At 37.6% G+C, this 23143-nt stretch overlaps 1 protein-coding gene across 12 annotated transcripts in view; it reads left to right on the forward strand.

Annotated features, from left to right (window-relative positions):
* The window catches only part of PTPRM (protein tyrosine phosphatase receptor type M), a 472285-nt gene that overhangs the window by 308497 nt on the left and 140645 nt on the right, over window positions 1-23143 (forward strand). For 6 of the 12 annotated variants that reach the window (XM_061448768.1, XM_061448769.1, XM_061448772.1 and 3 more), the window contains 2 exons: window positions 6574-6706; window positions 13514-13543. In XM_061448768.1, coding sequence (XP_061304752.1) covers window positions 6574-6706; window positions 13514-13543 — 163 coding nt within the window. The remainder of the gene's footprint in view (window positions 1-6573; window positions 6707-13513; window positions 13544-23143) is intronic. The other 6 variants (XM_061448771.1, XM_061448773.1, XM_061448774.1 and 3 more) reach the window with 1 other exon arrangement.

A 23143-nucleotide genomic window follows, 5' to 3' on the forward strand; every position in this document is an offset into this window, starting at 1 on the left:
TATAAAATGCTCAGTCCTTTCTAAGTACACTTTTTTAAGGGGTTAATAAACACTGAAAAGCAAGTCCAAACTTTTTTCATTTATAAAGAGAAAATGAGAAGTTTTGTTCAGTTTGGTTGAAGTCCATTTCTTTTAGGGAAGAACATTTTCGTTGGTTTTGAAAAACAAAGTAATGAAAAGAATGATTTTTCTTTTTGCTTAATCAGTGATCAGTCTTAGCTTCCATTTTAATGAGGAATAGTTCAGCTCAAACTTTTCTATCCATAAACTACCTACAGGAGATTATTGCTTATGAGTTTTGGGGTTGATCATTAACATGGCACTTGTGCCTTCTAAGTGAGAAAGAGACGGCAAATTTTCCAGCCGAGAAAGTGGCAGAACCCTTTTCTGAAAAGTATTATTCCTACAATACTAATACCAGACCCTTATTCTCTAATGAGAACTAGAAATTCTTCAGAGACAGGAAAATTTTTACCTGGTCTTCTAACCCTTGGTACAGAAATATAAATTTCATTGCATGAAGTAATTTAAGAATTCACAGTATGGCAGATGCTAAATATTAGCAACTAGAATATAATCCAGTTCTCAATCTGAAGAGAACATAAGATGCCAAGAAGTGGCTGAGTAATCACTAAACTTCAGAAAAAGAGATTCTAATATTAAGAAAAAGGTAATAGATCAGGTCTGAGAGTTGGAAAAAAGTGAAATAAAATCCTTAGGTTGTTTCATGGGTACTACTTAAAAATATTATCCCTGGATCTTGCGAAGTACTGAACAAAATGGGACCCATGAGGGAAAGTCATTAATCAGGCCAGGTGAATACAATTTTTCTCAAAGTGAAGGAAAAAAACAAAAAAAAAAACAAAAAACCTTCAGATTTAAAATGCTGCTGTAGGGAAAGCCACAAAGAATGGGCAATAAATAAGAAAAAGGGAAATTGAAATCACTGAGATTAATTAGAAAAATAAATAACTACGGCTATGGAGCCAAACAATGTTACTGTCTTCCACTCTATTCAATGCAGAAGGACTGTTGAAATACTTCACTGGGTTTTGTGGCACCTTGGGGTTTACCTATAATTATATCTCTGTTTTTCACTTCTGGCAGGAAGCACTCTAGCTCTCATCAAGTAAGGACTTTTCAAAGTCAGCACCTTAATCCTTTTTAAACTGGCAGGAAGCATTTCCTTGTCCTTTCATTTTCTAAGTAGTAACTTTGAGCTGTCCAGTGCTCACTGCTCTTTGTTGACCTATTGTCTTTCTAGAGGTGGACCACAGTGTATGTGTCAGCTTGACGTTGACTCTTCCAACTACACTAGCCCTGACAGTCTCAGTAAGAAAACAGAAGTGAAGTTATTGTGCAAGGTTTGAAGTCAGGTTTCTTGTGTGCAAGGATAGAACCAGAACCCCCTAAGTAAGTCATTACGTCCAGTGTTACAAGGACAGTAGACTTAGCTCAGCTGCTGGCAACAATATGCATTGTTCTAATTAAAACCAGGTATTTTAATGGAGATACAGAACTCCAGTAGTCTTGCAGTTATATATTGTTAAAGGCACTAGAGTGATCAAGGAAATAAAAAATTGCTATGTCAGACACACTTGTTGAAACAATAATAATAAAGAGAACAAAACACCAGGACTATAATATCATGATACAGTAGAATCACAGAATCATGGAATGGTTTGGTTTGGAAGGATCCTTAAAGATAATCTAGTTCCAACCCCTGTGGACACCTTCCACTAGACCAGGTTGCTCTAAGCCCCAGCCAAAGTGGCCTTGTGCCTTGTACAGTTAACATCATTCATGTTAACTATATAAGTATATACATATATATATAAATATATGTATGTTAATATTATTACTTCAAATAATAGTGTATAGTTAACATTATTTCTGTAAAGAAAGATTACAGTTCACTTAACTGTTTCAGTTGTGTCAGTACAGCAGAGTAAAAGTGAAATCATGGCATTGTTTTTGTAGACATTTGAGATAATTTTTTTAAATCTTCCTTGAAGACATACAAACAACACTAAAAGCACAGATTGACATTGAAGCTTATCAAGTGACAAAACAGATTTCGGAACTACTGCCCTAGCTGCTTCAATCCCCTTCCGCATGGTTCACCTTTCTCTCCATGGCGCCAGTGCAATTGCCTGTGTAGCTATAGGTTTAAAGTGAGTTAAGAAGTAATTATGGTGTGAGAGTCAAATATTACTCTGGACCAAAAATACCTTTTAGACGGAAACTAGAGAGAAGTAAACTGCCAGCTTTTATCATAGCAAATGCACTTCAGAGTTTAATATTATATGCTGTACAGTATGTTTGTTAAATAACATGGAAGAGTGAGTGTTGAAGCAGCAACTCTTGAGTATGATGCTAAGTGATGTGGGTTACCAGAATTCCAACTGGACTCTGAAGGATTTCAGCAGAACAAAAATTAAACTGAATAAAGAGGTAGTGCCAACTCAAATTTCAGTCTTGATAAATGCTGTGTAGTGTTCAGCAGAGGTAAGTTTGAATTACTTTAAATTTGAATTACTTTTAACTCATACAAGTTTCAAAATTGAACACTGCACTGAAGAAAGGGATGCAGGTTTCACTGTGAAGAGTGCACCAGTGACCGGTTCAGTGTTCATATGATGTCAAAAGAAAACCAAGCAGAATGCAAAGGGGTATAAGGAAAGGAGTGGAACACAACAATTTTTACAAATCCTGTTGTACAAAAACTGAAGTATGTTAAAGGATTAAACAGTATTCAGTACAATTAAGAAAGTTGATCCAGAATTCATAACACTGAAAGGCTCAAGGGATGCTCAAGAAAGGTGAAAGGTGGCAAATTTAGTTCATTTACCCAAATGGATTTTTGAAACCACTGATACCAAGAAAGGTTCACCAGTCAGTCAGGGAATGAATGAGATGCTGAATGGACCTAAAGGAGAATTAAGGTAATGCCAGTCTTGGGGTTTTTATAATAATTAATGATAGGAGTTTTTAAAAGGCATGTCAAACATCACATTTCCAGTTTAAGACAATCTGTTACGAGTTAGGCTGAGTCCATCATAGTGGGAAGCTTTATTCTATTTTTAAATCAGGGTGGCATTACATGCACTTTTCTTACACAATTTGAGATGAACCCTCACTTCAATAATCAATAGATAATGCAGTATGGTGAGTTCAGAGTCCTGATGTTAGGCTTTCTATATCTTCTTGTGTAGGCTTTCTTTGAAGAATTTGCTGTAGTGATGGATTCCCCAGCTTGTCCATGACTCCCAAGAGAGTAATACTTTGTGTCATTGAAGGCATTTCATTAAAGTTGTGCTCCATGATACAGAGAAAGTGTGCGTGCTCTGATAACAATTTCAATATTGTCTCCTCTACCTAGTGTAACTCTCAGTGGTTCCACTGAAGTGAGGACCCTGTGCTGTCAAAGAGAGACTTGACACGGATAAAACACATTGGGTAGTTGAGAGTTGTGTGTGAAAATGTAGCAAGGCTGCTTTCACTTACTATTAATGTTTAGTATTCATGATCCCAAAACTAGCATTGGGAGTCTTAACTAAAGGAATAAAACCATGAGGCAGAATTTGATTTAAAGAAAGAATTGCCAATGAGTATTCCAGGAAGGTGAGGTACCCTGAGAGAGATAATGAAGACTAGACTTTGGAAGGAACCAGTCTTAGAAATTACATCTAGAAAGATACTGCCTGTTGTTGACTTTGCATTTTTACTTGTCTGGATTTTAGATAAAAAAGAGGACTGTGAAGTTCTTGTCATGTCTTGCTATTTGGAACATACTTGATTCACTGTTTCTGTTTGCCAAGTTAAATTCAACAGCTGCCTTTTGCACAATGATACTTTAGATGTCTTCTGAATATCTGCTACAATTTGAGTGCCATGCAGATTACAGCAGTACAGTTTAACAAAATTATTTATATATGACACAAGGAAAATAGAACTGTTTATAACAGGATTTTGTGCATCTGCGTTGAAGAAAATAGAGCTAGATTCTGTTACCTTTACTTGTACGAAGTGAGAATTTTACTAATTCAGAATTGTGTTGTGTGTTAACAATACAGTGTATTGCTGTTGAACTAATACTCTGGTGGGACTGGGCACAGAGACCAGCAGCAGATCATCTTCTCTTACTTAGCACTCACACAAAATACCATGGCCAGAATTTTCCAAAGAACCTGGTTCCTGCAGTTAGCTCTAGATATATTTTGATTTAAGGTTATCACCTTCTCTGGCAGCAAGACAAATTGCCAGGTTTTCCTGGCATTCCTCCCTGTAAGCAGTTTTGAAGATGTAGTTACACAAAAGTGTAACTGTGGCTACTCAGAAGTACTCAGAACTGGTTACAACTGCGATTGTAACATTGGAAATGCTTTCATTGGACTTTTCAGAAAATACCTCTGCATGTAAACTGATCACTGTTTTGCTTTCCCTCTGTAATGGGTTGACCGTGGCTGGACCTCAGGTGCCCAGCAAAGCTGCTCTATCACTCTCCTCCTCAGATGGACAGGGGAGAAAAAAAATAACAAAAAGCTTCTGGGTCAAGATGAGGGCAGGGAGAGATCACTCACCACTTACTGTTGGGGGCAAAACAGACTTGACTTGGAGAAATTAATTCATTACTAATCAAATCAGAGTAAAATAATGAGAAATAAAACCAAATCTTAAAAAATACTTCTTCACAGACCTAATTTCACTCTCAAATTCTCTACTTCCTCCCCTCCAGTGATGCAAAGGGATGGGGAATGAGGGTTGTGGTCAGTTCATCACTTGTCTCTGTCACACCTTCCTCTTCAGGGGAGGACTTCTCACACTCTTCCCCTGCTTCAGTATGAGATCCCTTCTACGGGGTGCAGCCCTTCAGGAACAGACTGCTCCAGCGTGGGTCCCCTGTGGGGTCACAAGTACTGCAACAAACCTGCTCCAGTGTGGGCTCCTCTGTCCACAGGGCCGCAGATCCTGCCAGGACCCTGCCCCAGTGTGGGCTTCCCACGGGGCCACAGCCTCCTTCAGGTGTAACCCTGCTCTGGTGTGGAGTCCTCCATGGGCTGCAGGTGGAGATCTGATCCACTGCAGACCTCCATGGGTTGCAGGGGCACAGCCTGCCTCACCATGGTCTGCACCACGGGCTGCAGGGAAATCTCTGCTCCAGCACCTGGAGTACCTCCTCCCCTCCTTCTGCACTGGCCTTGGTGTCTGCAGGGCTCTCACATATTCTCAATCCCCTCTCCTGGCTGCAGTTGCACTGGATTTTTCCTCCTCCTTCTTAATTCTGTTATCACAGAGGTGCTGCCACCATTGCTGATGGGCTCATCCTTGCTAGCGGTGAGTCCATCTTGGAGCCGTCTGGCATTGGCTCTATCAGACACGGGAAGCTTCTGGCAGCTTCTCACAGAAGCCATCCCTGTATTCCCTCCCACTACTAAAACCTTGCCATGCAAACCCAATACACTTTCCAAGAAAAGGAAGTGAAGAAACAAGTAAAATATAATTGGTGGTATCAAAGTCATCTGTGAAACCCAGACTATGAGAGTAGAATGTGTTCTTGAAATATTACACTTCACTTAGGCTTTACTCTTCCTTCTCCTTTTCCAAAAAAGCTGTAGCAGGAAAGTGATCCATAATCTCTATGTCCACTTTATGACATGGTGCCTCAAATAACGAATGCTGTCACATTTTGATTTTTTAAAAAAACGGAAGTCCATAAAAAAAAAAATTGGTTTAGTGAATTGAATGTTGCTTCCTTAACATTTTTCATCCTGAACTCATTTAGAGGAGGAAATGGATATTTCATCAGACGTGGATTTGACGTTCCATCACATTATACAGTAAATAGTACAAACGATATTATTTTTTTCAAATGGAGGAGCTGGAAGAGCTAAGACAGTAGCTGCTGTAAGGCACTGGTTATCTCATTTAAACAGATATTAAATGTAGGTGCCAGTGGTGTGATCATCAGCTGCTTCCCACTTTGTGAATAAATTGCTTAGAAGGAGTCTTTTTGCCTACCAGATGTGACCTAGATTTAGATTTCCAAAGGCTAAAAAAAAAAGTCTATTGTGTAAAAAACAATTGTGGGTAAAACGCATGGAAAATGAGCTTATCTCACTTTTCCAGGTGTTTAAGCTAATATGTTATGGAATTACAGCTTCATTTATGAAAAATAATTGAGGAAAATGTTCCAGCAAATCAAATTTGGATAAAGGCTTAGGCTGGTTATTGTGTTGTTAGCAAGTTTCTAAATGGCAGAAAGAAAGCGGAGCCAGCACAGATAATAAAAAATACAGAAATTTCTGAATCTGTGAAGAGGTTCTTATAAAAGGTTCAGGGCTGGCAGAGGTATCCCACCTGTGTTGTGCTCTTGCAAAATGTAATGGAACAATATGAAGAATTATATTCTTATCAACGCATATGGAAGCAGCATTTTTTTTCTTAAAAGACCAGGCACTGATATCTGTTGGCTCTGGATAAGACTAATGACATCGGTAGGTTAAATGATAAACATCGAAAGAATAACATCCTTATTATTTTTCTCCTTTTTTCCTTTGACTGATTCCATAGGGGCTGCCACTCGAAAACCAGACCCAGAGCCTGAGAAGCAGACTGACCATACCGTTAAAATCGCTGGAGTGATTGCAGGCATCTTGCTGTTCGTCATTATTTTTCTGGGGGTCGTGCTGGTAATGAAGAAGAGGTGAGCAATTAGTAGATGTTTTCTATGTATGTATTCATATCACAGCATCTCCTACAGCAGTTCTCAGTTTGATATTGGCAAAAGTATCCAGCCACCTTCATGCCCTTTGCCACAGAGTTTAGGAAGTACTGCTCCTTCCCACCCCAAAGCTCTGTTGAGTTTTCACAAAACCACAGTTATCTGTTTCATCCCACCGCATTTTCTGTGAATTAATGTTTGTGGCTTTGTTATAGAAGAAAAACTGCCAAAGGTTAATGGTTCTAGCACTTTATGCATTAGTACTGCATGATGGACTCTAATCATAGAACAGTATCTCTATCCTAAAAGTGTGAATCTCCACTCTATTCAACAGAATATTAGATATAGTTTCATTCTTGAATGTAAAAGAAATCCTCAATCAAACCGAAACTAGTTCTAAGGTAATTTGTGCTAAGAATGGGGTCTCTATTTTCTGCATAAATGTCATTCCCTGAAAAAAATATGAGAACATTGCAAGGCTGCTGACTGTTTCCAAATGCTGGTTCAACACACACATGGACTGAGATTGTTTTGTTTTGATAACATTTGAAAACTAGTACAACATTAGAAGTGTAAGGTTTCTAAACCTGATTGCCTTTCTCAACACTGTAAAAGGAAAAATAATAAAGGGGAAAATGCCTCATAGCTAGAGAGGTGGCCTGAGTAAGAAGAAAATCCATGTGATCATAGGAGCTAAATCTACATTGGAAGAAATTAATTAGCAAATAGAATTAAGTTCTTTGGTTTTATCCTGAGCAGCTGTAGAGATAGGTTTTGGGAATGTGTGAGGGCTGTGTAAAGGGGCTGAGTCACAAATTCTCCTTCCCTGTCTGCCTTACTGTCCCTTAACACCTCACCTCTTTGCTATGCACTCTGTACTATCCCGTATTCTTCCTTTGTTAGCAATCTCGGTCTGATTTTGCTCATCCCAACAAAATGTGATTTAACTGTACGTTAACTAGTTTGGCAGGTCTGAGATAGCCCAAACCCCTGAGATGCCTGAAATTCTTCCAGAATTTGAACAGAAGAGGTGCATAGCTAAGGAGGCAGCTGCCTGACAGTGCCTCTGGGCAGGCAACAAAAGTAGCTGCTTTTCACTCTCCTTGAAGAAAGAAGCTGGGCCATGAGATAGAAGGGCTCTTTGCAGAGAAAGGTGAGCTGTGGCCAAGGCTGAGGGACAGGTCATGACAAGAGGCAGGTAAAACAGTCAAAAGCTACCACAGAGAAGAGATTGAGTCTTAAGCCCCAGGGTTAGTCTGGCTGCAGCAATGAAATTGATGCAGTAACCAAATCTTCTCAATAAAGTACAGTGTAGCCGAGTTAAAATCTGTTCTGACTTTGCAGTTCTTTTTTCTTCCCACTTCTGATTTCTTGTGTCATTCATACCTTCAATTTTAACAGTTGAACTCCCAAACTCCTCCTTAGGGCCAGACACAGCACTTGTCGTGCAGGGAGGAAGGAAGGCTTCTCACATTGTCTGGCCAATCCTTCTCATAATTCCCTGGTCAGGACTCATCCCTCTCTCTCTTCCAGCTCTGAGTCTCTCCTTAAGTGTTTGCATCAGAGGCAGAATGTATTCACCTGGGGGAGACAAGTTCTTCTTAATCTTGAAGGGAAAGCATTGTAAAATGATCCAAAAAGTTTCACAGTAAATAAGGTGTCAGGGTCTCTGGCTAAATGGATGCTATACCAGCTCCTGCTTCATTCTCTAGGGAATAGCTCTTTGATAATCTAATTGTTAGACACAGGAAGGCTCACATGCTATGTGTTTGCATATTAATGCAGAAGAATACTTGATTCCTTCTGTCTACCACAGCACAGTAATTATTATTCATAGTATTTCTGTTGTTAGAAGAAAAGTGCATTTTGTGAGCTTCTTTGAGGTTTGAAATAATCTGCTTTTGACGGAGATAAAACTATTAAAAGTACAAGTCCAGGAACTCTGTTACCAAATGCAAACATTTTCATTGCATAGTACAAAAAGAATGGTACCAATAACTTAAACATATCCCAGAATGATGCTGCAGCCTTCAACAAAACAAACTGAAACGAGTTGAAATGAATATTAAAAAGTAAGAATGGTTCATCTGTGTAACAGGATGTGACTAGGCTTTAATGAGTGTTTCAGGAGGTTGCTATATTGTGTCCCAGACCTCTAAAGCAGATGCTGTAGCATAGAAGGTCCTGAATACAGTTATACTCATGACTTAAGCAAAAGATGAACCAATTATTCAATCATTTGTTATTAGTGCATTTATTCACTGTGCTGCTGAGAGCCTCTATGGTTTCACCTTGGTTCAGTTACAGTGTATGCATTATGGATTTGAAGAAAATGTATAAATCATTCTCCAAGCTTATTATAACTGTAGTGGTTTTGCAGTTTTATGGTACTTTAAGTGCTACTTTTTGAAACAGTCTTATCAAGCTAGCGTGTCATTTGACTACTGTACTTGATCATTTTACTTCATTTACTTTATCAGGCATTTTACTGGAGTAAAGATCAGAGTGAAAAATAAAATAGCACCTTATAATTCAGTGGCACCTTTCCCCTGGGAGCCACTTTACTCTCTCCATTATTACGTGCTGGGCTGCGGTGCAAGGTTTCACTGTGCTGGGTCTACATGTTCTGAAACTTTTCTTGCTTGGAGTTGGCTACAGTACTATACCATTCACACTCCTCTATCCCAAGGCATATCCCAAGGCATATACTGTCTGTTACTCATTTCATGGAAATTGTAGACCTGATCTCCGGATCTCACCAGTAGATTAAATTTATTCTGTCTCTGGGGCTTCACAGTGCTTAATTAACTTAATTTCAAACCATTGCTTTCTGTTGTCAAGAGATTTGGAAGGCGGGTTTACTGTATGTGATAACCATGACTTTGTCCAATATAATCCTTTAGTAGTCACCTCATTTTATCCAGCAACCATTCTTTGCAGGGTTGATGCCAGGCACCATAGGTTTGCACAGATCAGCCTCTTTGACTTTTAATTCAGTAGCCAAATAGGCAAGACCAGCATTCAAAGCAGAGCTTTCAGTGCAGTACAGACATGCTTTGGATATGGTCAACTATCAGAGCAGTAGGTAGAGAAGTTCTGCAAATCAATACTCATTATTATTATTAATTTCACTATGTAGTGGTATTAGTGGTATTCTGAATTAGTTATACTATAAATTGGGTCACAAAGAGATTAGGTGGCCTCAAGGTATGGTATGGAATCACTAGTGAGGGTAGGAACACCATGTACACTAAAACATTTTGTGTGTGGACACTCAGTCTTTGACTAAAATAAAGCAGATTTGTGTGCTTGTCACCTGGGTCAGTGGAAGGCTAGTGGAAGACTTTTAGTGATTAGTGCTTTCCTAGTTTTCTCACCACTTGATTGTTCAGAGTTCTTTGTCTGTTCTGTTCTTATCTTTTCTTTATCCATTCAACCATATTCCTGCATAAAGATGTCATGTAATGTAGACTAGGAACCTGCAAGCTATTCCTGATACCAGTATAGTCATATCAATGAGGTGATTCTTCTCTGTGAAGTCAGAAAAATGCCAGTAGGCTTTCCTCTCATCAGCTGTGTACTGAATCTCTCCCATAGGAGGTCACACAAAATCAGTGGAAACCAATGCATGTGTTACCACAATATTGCTCCACAATAAAGTGGATTTTGAATCTGATCCTGAATATTAAATGTCAGGCAAGGTCCTTGATCTCTGCCAGTCTTTGATACACCTGCATAGGACTTTATAAAACACAAAAAATAAAACGCAGCAAGTAAGTTCACCTTTTGGTCAACTTAAAGTAAAGGGGTGAAAATGTTCCCACAACCTTTGGAAAAGCAATAGCAATTAAATCAACACTTGGAAAAAATCAGAACCTCACTACTTTACTCTTTTCTTTCTCTTTTTTTTTATATATATATATATATATTCTATTTCAGCTAAATTTAAAAAATATGCAGAAGTCGAGAAATTAGATTTGTTGGTCCAAGGTTCGCTTAATAGTATTTGTGTTTTTGAGGCAGCTGTTTCTTTCAGGGAGACCATCTTGCTGCTGCAGTGGGATTGAAGTAAGGAAGCAGTTATTAAAATTTAATTATATTGGCTTCTGCTTCAGTTGTAGACTAGAGCTCTTCTGATCGCTGCATTTCTCCATGAGAAAAGATTCTCTTCTTTTGCCTGTCTTTAGTTTCTGTTTTCAGCCGTCTCTGTGCCTGAGCCTTCCAGTAGATTCTGATATGTGTAATTGTGGCATCTGTTTAACTCCGAGACCCTAGTTCTCAGAATTATAAGGTAGGCTTTTGCGCTCAGTGGAGCTGGTCTGGGAATACACTGGTACCATTCCCTGATTGCAAATCAAGCTGTTCAGTTATACACCTTTGCCAACAATTTAAAGCAGTTAGGATAGAAATTGGAGATAACAGGTCTAAAGGAAAGCTACAATCTTCTCCCAGTGCTACCCCTGAACCTCTTGTTCCCTCTAGGCTAACTGCAAAAGAGAGAGAATGAAAGAAATTGCTGCAGTAATTACACAGTTCCAGAAGTTTACGCTTTAAGTAGTATAGTCCTCCTGCAGCCAGTTGGGTTGGTTTTGATAAATTTCATAGTGGGGCCTTGTTGTACAAGTGATACTTATGAAATTTATTTATGTCTTCAGTCCTGAAGGATATAAAAGTGCCTTATATTATCCCTATGCACAGAAAGAGTTCATTGGCATAAGACAACCTTTCTAGTGGGATATGTCTGAAGAGCCACTCACAGAAGAAAATTGGGCAAAGATTGTCCAATGTTTTTGGGTCACTCTCTTTAAGAGAAAAAGACATTTCATACATAGAGAGAAAGTTTGTATACATCATGGAGTAAGTAAAATGGAACTTGTCCATATTTCTTAAAAAAGTTAGATCTTTTTCAGTTAGGAATGGTGATTTTTCATGTGGCCCAAGAATTTGGAAGTCTGAAACCTACTGTTTCTGTAGGATTTTAATTTATTCTTTTTACCTGTTTTTTATGTGGTGTCAGGTATTCTTGAGAGTCCAAAAACACAGTGCTTTTTTTCAAGGACTTTCATACGGAAAATCTCACAACTGTAACAATATAAAAATACGTGGATCTTGAGACTTAATTTTCCTCATCGCATACAATTTTTTAATGGGGCATTTACACAAATTAAAGCTCCTGGATTTTCAGCATTTTTTCATAAGGAATAATTTTTCTCTATAACATATTTGGCAGAATTCTGCATATAAGTACCAGCAGTGCTCCACTGATAAATTGTATTTATTGTTGTTTCTCACATTATTTCACATCTTTTAGAAGTATGAGAACATTTGTACTAATTACATTAAATCTCTGTCATGGCAACATATGGCAAGAAACAATGTTGGCAGTGTTATGAGATAATAAATGAAAGTGAGAGAATGAGTTATTCTGAGAAGAAGGGGGGGGCAGTGGGGGATATAATTATGACTGAACAAGAAAACAGCCCCTTGCTAATAGAGCAGGTAAGTTGATCTGCTTTGATAGGACCTGATTCTTTGCTCCTTACTGAAGGCAATGGGATATATGTGCTGGTAGAAGCATATAACTGGTTTGCATCTTTCCCATTAGTCTGTTCTTAGTTGTCTTTTAAAACTCAACCCTAACAGGTGTGCCTTTTTGCAGATGTGCCAAATGATTAAATATTAAGTATCTAGCCTCTTGTGTTTGAACAATACTGTTTGCACTAGAAAAATGGGAATAAAAACTGGGAAATATTTCTAACAGCATCTTCACACAAAGAAGATGAGAGAGAAAAATTGATGAAAGCCTAGTTTTCAAAGAGTTGCCTGAAGCATGTAGCTAGAGGCAAGTTAACGTTAGTTATAGTCCTTTGCAAGGCCTGTTTACATGTTTCCTCTGTAGTCAAAGGGCTGTACGTATGTGCTGTAATAATTACAAAATTACTTTCAGTCTTTTATCTTACCAACATGTGAATGGTACTTGACATTATGCTCAGATATGTTTTAAAATCTCCTGCCTCTTTTTAATTGCAGTCAATATATGGAATTCATTTGGGTTGGAACTTGCCCCTTTTGAAGGGTTGCAGTTCTGCTTGTAGTGGACTTGTAAGTGAGAGAGAGAGAGAAAGAGATGTAAAGCAGAACAGTGTAGCTTGAGGGCTTCTGTACTTTGTGCTTATGCAGGGCATGTCTGAGTGGAGGATCAGGCTGTGCAAGAGGTGATGCAGGAGAGACTGGCTGGGTCCATACTTCTCAAGATGTGGTGCTAGGTGTCCCCAGAGTCTTCTCTTCTCCAGGCTGAGCAAGCCCAACTCTCTCAGCACCGAGAGGTGCTCCAGCCCTCTGATCATCTTTGTGGCCCTTCTCTGTACTTCCTTGAGCAGGTCCACCTCCTTGTGCTGCAGGCCCCAGAGCTGATCATAGTACTGCAGGTGGGGTCTTGTTGAGGTGTAATCGGAAGCATTTTATCACTTCAGTTGGGAGTGTTTGTATGCAGAGATAAATGAGCATTAAATACATCGCATTACTTAGACAGTGGGTTTACTTTAAGTTGATTCAATTTGAACGTGCATTATGTATTGTATTGCTTAATGTTCAATGGAGGTTAGATATGTCATCTGTCTGTTCCAGGCGCTGCATGATATGCTAAGATATGCATTCTTGCTACCTTTCACTTGTGTCACCAGTTCTGGTCTCAGTTTCATCTTGATTTTTCATACATTAATATTTGGCTTTTCTTTCCTTCCATTTCATCTTTCCCACCACTGCCTAATCCTTCCACCATCATGGCAGAAGAAGCTATCACTCCTACACTTACTACCTGTAAGTAATTTCTTTGTCATCAGACATGCACTTTCTGCCATGTTGTTTCATGCATAAGTAGTGAATGCAAATCTTGACAGTTCCTTTATAAAAACAAACTTCGTAAAAGTTTTAGCAAAAACAAAAACAACATGGTCAGTATTGTAATGAAATATTAAGCTTTATAGCATTTTTTTTGCCTCTTGCTGTGCATTAGAGTCCTTTGAATATCATTATGTAATGAATTTTCTTAATCAAAACATAGTAAGTATAAATATAACTACCATGTCTGTGAGAAATTTTCATGCCTAAGTAACTATATTTAGAATATATTTAGTGGTTTCTTTCTCATCTGTTCTGTGAAAAATATAGCATTGGTTAGACATGTACAAGCATTTCCATTTGTTGCTGCGTACATATTATTACTTGTTCATGAATAATGATTATTCATAAACATTATGAGTTGCCATTACTGGAGTGAATTTCAAAGGAGAGAGCACTAAAAAAATGAGGGCAAGATGAAGCAAAACTTTCAGTAAGTAATAACGATTCATTTTGATACAGTCCTTAGTAATACCATTATATGATTCTTTATTTACCCAAAGCCTTTGTTTCATTCCATGCTGTCAGCAGGTGATGAATGAAACAGGTTCTTCTGTGAATTTAGCAATTCCCTTTCTGAGGCTTTTCTCACTTTCCAGGTACAAGGAGTACATGATAGCTTTGGATTAGCAAAATATTAGGGGTCTTAGTCACAAAATGTGATTCATTTAAGCTTAATCTTGTTGGCAACTAGAAAAATCAGCTGTCCAGTAGATACCTCTGTTTTTTAAAGCTCAGATTTAAAAGTGATGGGAAACTAGGAGGTATTTTTATATACTCTAAAGAAGATGGGGTGTCACTTGCATGAGACGGATTGTAGTACAAGTTTTCAGGTATATATGGTAATGCCATGCTCTTGAAAGGAACAAATTTCAGTAAATTTTTATTCATTTCTAGTTGCCCTTCAAACTTTTAAAATATTATTTTCAATTAATATTTTGAAAAAGCATAAAGTATTAATTTATGGAATTTATGGAAAATTAGTAGACGTTTTCTAACTTGAAAACTTGGTAAGCAGAGGCATGCTTGAAATAAATTAGAGCAACTAAAATTTAAACCTCTTAGCTGAAATTCTGTAAGATTTCTGAATACATTAAAACTACTCAGTTACTTAGTAATTCAGATTTCATATTACATTATTTGACACAGTGCAATTTTTTAAGTGTTCTTTAAACCACTGTATTAATGCGAAGGTCAGAAAAAAATTCTCTCTTCCACAGGTACAGTATTTCAAAATTTGTTTCTGTTCCCAAGATGGAAAGACCATATTTCCATGAAATAGGCCTTAAAAAGGAAAAAAAATAACCCATTTGGGACCATTTAAATGTAGTTCTTTATAATGTCAAAAGAGTATAATGTAGTAAGTTTTAATAAGTAAATATACTTAAATTAATATTTAAAAGATTAAAATTCTAAAAAAAAAACCCAAACATTAAATGAAACACTGTTTCATTATTCAAAGAAATTGGATTCTATCTTTTTTTGTCATTTTCGCCCACTATGGAAAATATGTGATTTGAAATGTTTTTATAGACTGGTTTTGTCATGAGTTTTGCAATCATACATCCTGTTAATAGTTGATGGTTTAGGGCTTCTCTGATTATTTGAAATACTTTCACAGTGGCTTCAAGAAAGGATCTGTCTTTTTGTTAGTGTGATACAAATTGTGTGACTTTGTAGTTTGGGTACATTAACTCTTCCGAAAGAAATTGTGTGATCTTAACTGTATTGTTTTGCTCACTGTCTGGCAAAAGAAGGGAAGAACAAGCCCTGGAAAGAGCAGACAAGGTTGGCCCCCTCTAGGAGGAAATATTTTGGACCAAATTCTCCACCTGTTTATGCACCTCCCAATTTCACTGAAATTGGTGGAAATCTTAGATGAATGCAGAATTTATTACAGTTTTATTTTTAGCTGAGGAAGTTGGTACCAGTTATAAAATGTTCTGTATTTTGAGAAACATTTGAAGTACTCTGCCACTGCTAATTTACCACTTCTATATTGAGTATCATATTCAAATTTGCTGATTAGTCATTGTAAATGCAAGCTGTAACATCCAAGCAAGCATCTATGCACTGAAATAGTTACTATTGTCTTGTGTGCTGCTTTCCTTATGTGCTGTGGGCTCCTTTCCCCTAGTAGACTGCTATCTCTGCCACTTCTAGATCCATCCTAAATTAAAATTAAAAAAGAAAAAGTTGGCAGTTCCTAGAGCTGCTGCTGAATCATCAGAGGTGAGCCTACAGCTGTGCAGATTTGGCAGAGGCTTATTTCCATTTTATCTTGTGCTTACCAGTTAGCCAGTCAAGAGACATTACAGAAAAGGAGTTGAGTATTGCTGTTGAGAATTATACTTCTTTTTAATAGGTTTAAGTGCCTTTGCCAGCATCTTTCTTCCCACTCCTACTTTCCTGAGAACTGGCACATTTTTTACCTTTCACCTCAGTCAGGCAGCAGATTTGGGGGGGGGGGGGGGGCTGTCTGTCTGGCCATAGTTAGTCCTCTGTGAGTTCTTTTGTTCTTCATATTAGAGCAAATGTAATAGTGCTCATTAACTCTGCAGCAGGTCTTTTGACTTTGCAGTCGATTTCAGGTGAGAAAAATGAAGAATAGAGATGGTGTCATTAGCAACACTTGTAATGACTGGTGTTCTCAGCATGGCAGCCAGCACTGGTATGAGTGCTTTCTCCTGACATGTTTTCTGATGGGCAAAACCCATTCAACAAAGACCGGAGAAGGAAAAGTACATTAGTAGTTTATTGTGTAATTATGGTTAAATGAACTAGATAAGCCTGTTGTTCAGGTGACAATGAGCACCACTGTGGTCATTAACTTATGTATTTGAGATTTTCATTTTGAGAAGGGTTCTGCCCTTGGAAATCATTAATCATTACTCAGGACCTAACAGGTAGATTCATGCAAATTCAAGCATCAGAGAAACAAAATGAATGCTTGGACCATCTGAGTTTACTCAAGGCACTGGCACCTGATGGAGAATTTGAGGAATTCAGTTTACCCCAAATTTTGGGGCAGATAGTTACAGATTGTAGCTATTATAAATTGCTTTGAAGAAAAGGCTTCAATACATTGCTGCGAGTAGGATGTACGCCCAATTAAAATACAAAGTTGTGAAGGTAGCTTTCAATACTGTACCTCAATTTGAACTTGATATCGAAATGGTATATTCTGATTATTATTGATATTAAATACTTATGCAACAATAAACTGCACAGCAGTTAGATGCATAATGTTATTCTATTTTTGTTCCTTTTCACAAGTCACTTCAACTTGTGAAAGGAGAAGTAGGGAAATAGGAAACAAATGTTGCCAGTATTCTGATAAAATAGTAATCATGTTGAGATCTTAACAGATCAGATGAAATCTGATATTGTCTGTCCCATACTAATTATCTAATTACGTGACTTATGACAGAAGTGCATCACAGGTTTGTTGTCTACATGGAAATCTCGATTCAGAAGCCTAATGCAATGTTGAAACATTACTAAAATGGACTGTATAGGGTTAGAGATTCTGTTGCCTGGTATTTTGCATATGATTCAAAAGTGGACAAAATTCTTCCTATAGCAAAATTAATTCTACAAGCATCAAGCTTTTTCATATAAAAGTGATTAAAAACATAACCTTCTTTTCATGAGAATTTGATAGTTTGGGGCCCAGTTGAAGTACACTTGTCTTGTGTATCTGACTTGAGCTCAGGAGCCTGAGAGTCTGTTCTCAGTTTAGTTATCTATGTGTCTGTTGCTTTGCTAACAGATTTTCAATGCTGGCTTCTGGAGCTCTGTACAGAAACTTAATTTGTGGTTCATTTCTCCAGTGTCATTGTGACTGATCAAGTACTTATGGCAGAAGGCAGAGGTTAGCAAATCTGCAAAATGACACAAATAATCAAAGTCAGTAGAATTTCCAAAATATCAGTGGTGTTGAAACTCCAAACAGTGATTTCTGGATAATTCCCGGAAATATGCAGTCATTGTGTTTAAAACTTCTGTATTAATTTGAAAACAGTGAGAGAGCTGAGAATCAATCTTGTATGCTCAACTGCAGCTGCCCCTGGAACTAGAAAAAGCTCATCGGTTTGCATCTTACAGATGGAGGAGAGCACTGAAAAGAAAAACATGAGTGTGTTTGAACTGTTTGATGTGTTTGATCTGTTAGACTATGCCTGTGTTCTCTTCTGAATCTTTAAATATGCATAGATACATAGATTTGTACCACAGAATCATGTAACCCAAAATAGACGTGAATTTCTGTAATTGTCTTTAAGCTAGACTTAAATGATTTGGGGCTATCCCGTGAGTTTTGTTGCATCTGGCAAAGTCTAGAATGCCAACATTGAAATCTTCAGACAATGCGCAACGCTGAAAATGGCAAGGAGGGTATCTTACAAAATTGCCATGACTGAAAAATGCATTTGTGGGCTGTGTGCCTTATGCTTTGAGTACAGAGGTACAATATCTAGCCTTCATGTGGAGATACGGAGCAATCTCCTAATTAGAATGTTATTTTTAATTAAAATACACCACATAGTTTTAAAAATATGCCTGAAGTCATTGATACACTGATTCCTTTTGGATCTGACTGCATTGTTTTACAGCTAAGGCTTACATTCCCATTACTCTGTTGAAAAAAACCCTGTATATAATCCTGAACACTCAGACCACCAGTAAATAAATACTTTTTTATTATTATTACATTATTATTATTTTTATTATACTAGCTCTTTCTGACATGCGTGAGTCCCCCAAGGCAGTGATCTGACTATGTGAAATAGCTTTCTTGAGATGCAACGGGAATCAGGTCATTCATGTGGAGAAATAGCTCTGCTTTAGTTCATCTTTCCTGGGCATGTTTAGTTACTCACTACAAGTTACTTTTACAATACCTACATGTAGAAGACCCATAGTAATTTTTTAAGTTACCCAGACTTTTTAAGACCACATTAGCCCAGTGTGTTGAGTGAGAAACCATAATCTGTAATGTCCTACAAGTTTGGGCTTTTTAAAGTAAATGGATACTACAGAGAGAGTGAGGTGAAGTATTAGAAGTGGTTGATTGCTATGCTGGTCCCACAGTCACACTCAGTTACTGTCCTTGGTCCCTCAGTGTCAAGCAATAAATTCACAAATGAGCTGGGATTTGGAGATTTTTCTGTCCATAGAGAGAGGTAGTTTCAGTTTACACTGCTTGTTTTGTGAAGGTGCCAGACATTTAGTGAGGGAACCATTATAAATGTAGGAAAAATAAGTACATATTCAATCTAGAGGGGTCTTCATTCCTTCCGTGTTAATAAAAGCTTTGTCTTGCTTTTCTAAACTAATATACAGGGATTTGAATTGAATACTGAAATTGCTTTTAGAAATTGTGGATTCCATATACTCTTGTAGGATAAGCCTGATAGCCTACCTTTATTGTATATAACACTAAGACGTAATACATATATTTGGGACGGGAAGAGAACAGAGGAGTAGTTATGTGTATAAAAGAAGTTACCTTTGTATTTGAGTATTTCTGTCCTATACTGAGTCTTGTTCGGTTAATGTTAGCAGTTTACCAGGGTGGACTGTCTTCTCTATAAAATTGTGAATTGAATTATTTCTCAGTTAGCCTGTTGACATTGTAGCTTCCTAAAAAATTTCATTCCCAAATAAGTCATGCTTACTGTCAAGAGTAGTCATTCTAGGCACTGAGATTCTGCCATTATCTACCATCATTGTTGAATTATAGTTTCAAAGAGGGTCTAAGGTAATATTTTTCAGTCACTTTTTTTAAGACTTTTACCACAGGAAAAAGGTGCAATTCATGTGTTTTTTTACTCTGAAGTTGCATTTCTGTATACATGGATAGCTGAAAACTGACTTCAGATTCTATGATTTTAAATCTTCAAATAGAAAACAGAACCTTTCCTTATTTTAGTATTAGCATTTATTGTACAGGAGGAGTAATGGCATTGGAAATTTATTTTCTCTAAACCCCAAACTTGCTATCACACTTTGTGTGACTGTAGTTGTGTTAACAGTAAAGAAGTTATTAAGCATATTAAGACTAAAACTCACTTCAGAATTTATGTTGCTAAAGGCCTGTATTTTTTCTACAAGAATGAAGTGATAGTTTTCAAAATGGCTTAATTAAATATTGAACTGATCGACAGATGTCTGTAAAGGTTGGGACTGCAAAGAATAAGGTGAATGTTGCATTGTATTTCACCTGGAATCAAGGAGGACATGCAGTAGAAAAAATGCTTGAAGAAAAATGGGTAGAATTTAGCCAGACGTCTTTGCTCCAGTAAACCACAGGCTTAATGACTTCTGTGATACAGATAAGAACTGTAAAGAGATGTTTGTGTCCCTTGAGTGATGTCAGGAGAGGGCACTGAGGAGTTGTAGTCAGTAGTATTGCAATAACTTCTATTGACTGATTATGGTTTTGCTTGAGCTTCTTATCTGTAATCTTTTCTCTGACCCCTGAATCCCATGGGAGATGCTTCAGCTGAAATGCCTTTGCTGAGCCTATCTGCAGGGTTTATGGCCAGGTTAATGATAATCCACCTCAAGGTAGCATCTGTCAGTGTTCACTCTTAATTTCACAATGAAAATGTTCTAATCTTGGCTCCTTTCAGCTCCTTTTCATTTCAGTTCTTATCTGCAGTATTCCTTGAGCTCCCTTAAAGTCTAGACTGCCAGATCCCTGGAGGGAAGAACAGTGGCCATTTGTTTTCTGTATTGTCTAGCTGACCTAAATCATCATTCATTTCCAAATTTTCTTTCTGTCATTTTTCTTGGTCATTGTTTTGCCGCAATGAATTACCTGACTCTGTCATGGGAGCATAGGGAACCATTCCTCAGTTGCTTTCTTCTGCCCCTCCTGGTCACTCAAGCCCTCTGCCTCCATTGTGAGAGTCTGTGAAAGGATTCTGTCTGATCAGGGTTCCTCTGAAATTCAGAGCAATAGCCCACATGTAAAATGTAGGTAGGAAGATTGCATCAGCTGTGAAATTGAGCCTCACAAAAACTAATCAAGCAAGGAAACAGAAGAACGAACAGTGTTGTGTGCTTATAAATCCTGCAAAGCCTAGCATTTTATTAGTCCCAGAGACCCTGTTGCAGAAGAAAATCTTTTACAAGGCTTATCATAGATAGCAGAAGCATGGGTTTATTTCACTTACAAGTGTGCAAGAAAGATTTTATTATTGTTGTTATTATTATTATTTTAGTATATGCTACAGAGAGAAATCTGTCGGACTGTCAGAAGTCAGTTCCTGTGCCAACCAGAGAGCAGCAGTGATCCAAATGAAGAGGTAGCAGTTGGAGCAGAGCAGAGTTTTGTAGGGCTTGTGTCATAAGCTATTTGGTCCTGTAAGTACTGAGCTGGTGAACACAAAGAAGCACGTGTTTTTTGTCTTCTAGCAGCTGGAGCACAGGATCACTTATGCATTTGATCTGAGATCCCTTGGTGAGACACTGAACAAAATGTCTAGGGGTAACTAAATTGTACTCAGTTCACCTGCAGAGGGAGTTAGGTTCTCTCCTCATTTCTCATTCCCTGATCATGAAGATATAAGAGCTACCAGAGGCATCTCTGGCTTGTCTGAAGCAAAAGAAAAGCAAAGCATCCACTTAACCTGTGTATTTCACATTTGTATATGAATGAGAGGATCAGCTGGTTTAGAGCAGTTATGCCACTCCTTTATCACCTATTGTATGGTGATAGCATACTTTCCTCCTGCATGGTGATGTCAGAAGCAAAAAGTAGACCTTCCAGTATGGAATTGGCCAACATGTTCATATTGAGTATGATAATGCATGTCTATTGACTGCAGCAAATACTGATTTAGGTGTGCTAGGTAGATAGTTTGCTTAAAGATGTGTATTGGATTGTGCTTTAGGTATAGCGGAATGTATCTTGCAGCTTATGGTTCTATTTAGTAACTGTCTATGGAAGTGTCACTTCAAAGGGACTACTAGATTCATGGCTTACAGTGTATTTTCAGAAGCCGATGAAATATTGAAGGTTTTGAATTTACTGAGGTTTTTATGGTAAGATTGTAATGTTTATGATACGGGATAGTATAAGGCCCTGATCCTTAGCTGTAACATGCAGGTGTTACTGCTGGTAGAACTTTAGTTTCTGCTTACCAAATAGGGAAGAGTCACATCTGCATTTTTATATTTCCCAAATTAAGATTAGAGAAGATATTTTAAACTAAGAAAAAAAAAAAGAGAAACACGTAAGGATGTTAGTAGACTGTATGCTTAAAAAAAAAAAAAAAATGAGGTATATTGTTTGCATATTGAGTCCTAATACAGACTCTCAGCAAAAGCTGATCTATTCCTTTTGCTCAGTAGGTTACTGCAGTTTCAGCTGCCTTTTGCTGGAACCCAAAGCCCTGTAAACCTCTTTTGAGTCAGGAGTACTGTACATTCATAGAAGTGTGTTGTCCAGTTCTTGGTCCACAAAGGGTTTTATCTTACAGCTTTGATCCTGCTGTTAATGTCTTCCTTCTAGTTTCTTTTTCTCTTTTAGCATTAATGTGTGTGTCCAGCTCTTAAGCCTGCCTTCTTGTCCTACTGACCATTTCCTTTTTCATCTCTCTTCCTCTGCTCCTCCTTTTACTTACTTCTCCTTTCCTTTAGCCTCTTTTGCTCCCCTGCTCCCCCTCCCCACCCAGCTACTATATGTCTGTCCTGTCCTGAAAACAACTTCCTTAAAATTGCTCTATTTTCATTCTCTATACTTTGCTTTTTCACCTGAGACTAGGCAGGATGCCTAGCCATTGGTTTTGTTCCACATCCTGCCATCTCTCTCCTCAGAACCTATAGAAGGGAAGGAAAGGCAAACCTGAGAGCATCAGAATATCCTTATGTACTCTGCAACCTTTTTTTTTCTAATTCTTTTTATTCTTGATATTTACTAAAGTGATTATTTCTTAGATAGATTTACTCTGTGGGAACATTTAACACAGTAAAATTAAGAAAAGACTGAGATATATGTCTACGTGAGATATTTTCATAGGGGATTGCTGGTTTTCTCATTTTGTCTCATTAAAAAATAATTTTAATAAACAATTTTGGCTTTAAAAATATTCACCTCTATGTTGAAATTTAGCCTGCAATATTTTACATTCAAAGAAGAAAAAATTTATCTTAAGCGACTGAAAATGATGTCATCATGGAAGTTACAGTATAACAATTATAGGAAGCGTACTTCAATAGCCACAGTACTGTGTATTTACTTATGTCAAAACAACGTAATGCTTACTGTATTAAGAATAGCTTTTCATTTTATGATTGCCTGTTGTTCTTTGAATCATAACCTTCACTCGCTTCTTTAATTTAGGAGAAAAAGCCATTAAACATAGATACTTTCTGAAAGTGTGTGCTGCATGAAAGCTTTAATTAAATCTACAAGTAAAGCTTTAAAAGAACAAGATTCAAATTAATTGCAACAAGGACCGTGCATTTATTTCTGTGACAGGCCTTTGCGCTTTAGAGAAAAGGCAATCT

The sequence above is a fragment of the Pezoporus flaviventris genome, unplaced genomic scaffold, assembly GCF_033815535.1.
Source record: "Pezoporus flaviventris isolate CSIRO_AGI_PZ_B2104156 unplaced genomic scaffold, CSIRO_AGI_Pfla_v1 ptg000007l, whole genome shotgun sequence".
Taxonomy (NCBI): domain Eukaryota; kingdom Metazoa; phylum Chordata; class Aves; order Psittaciformes; family Psittacidae; genus Pezoporus; species Pezoporus flaviventris.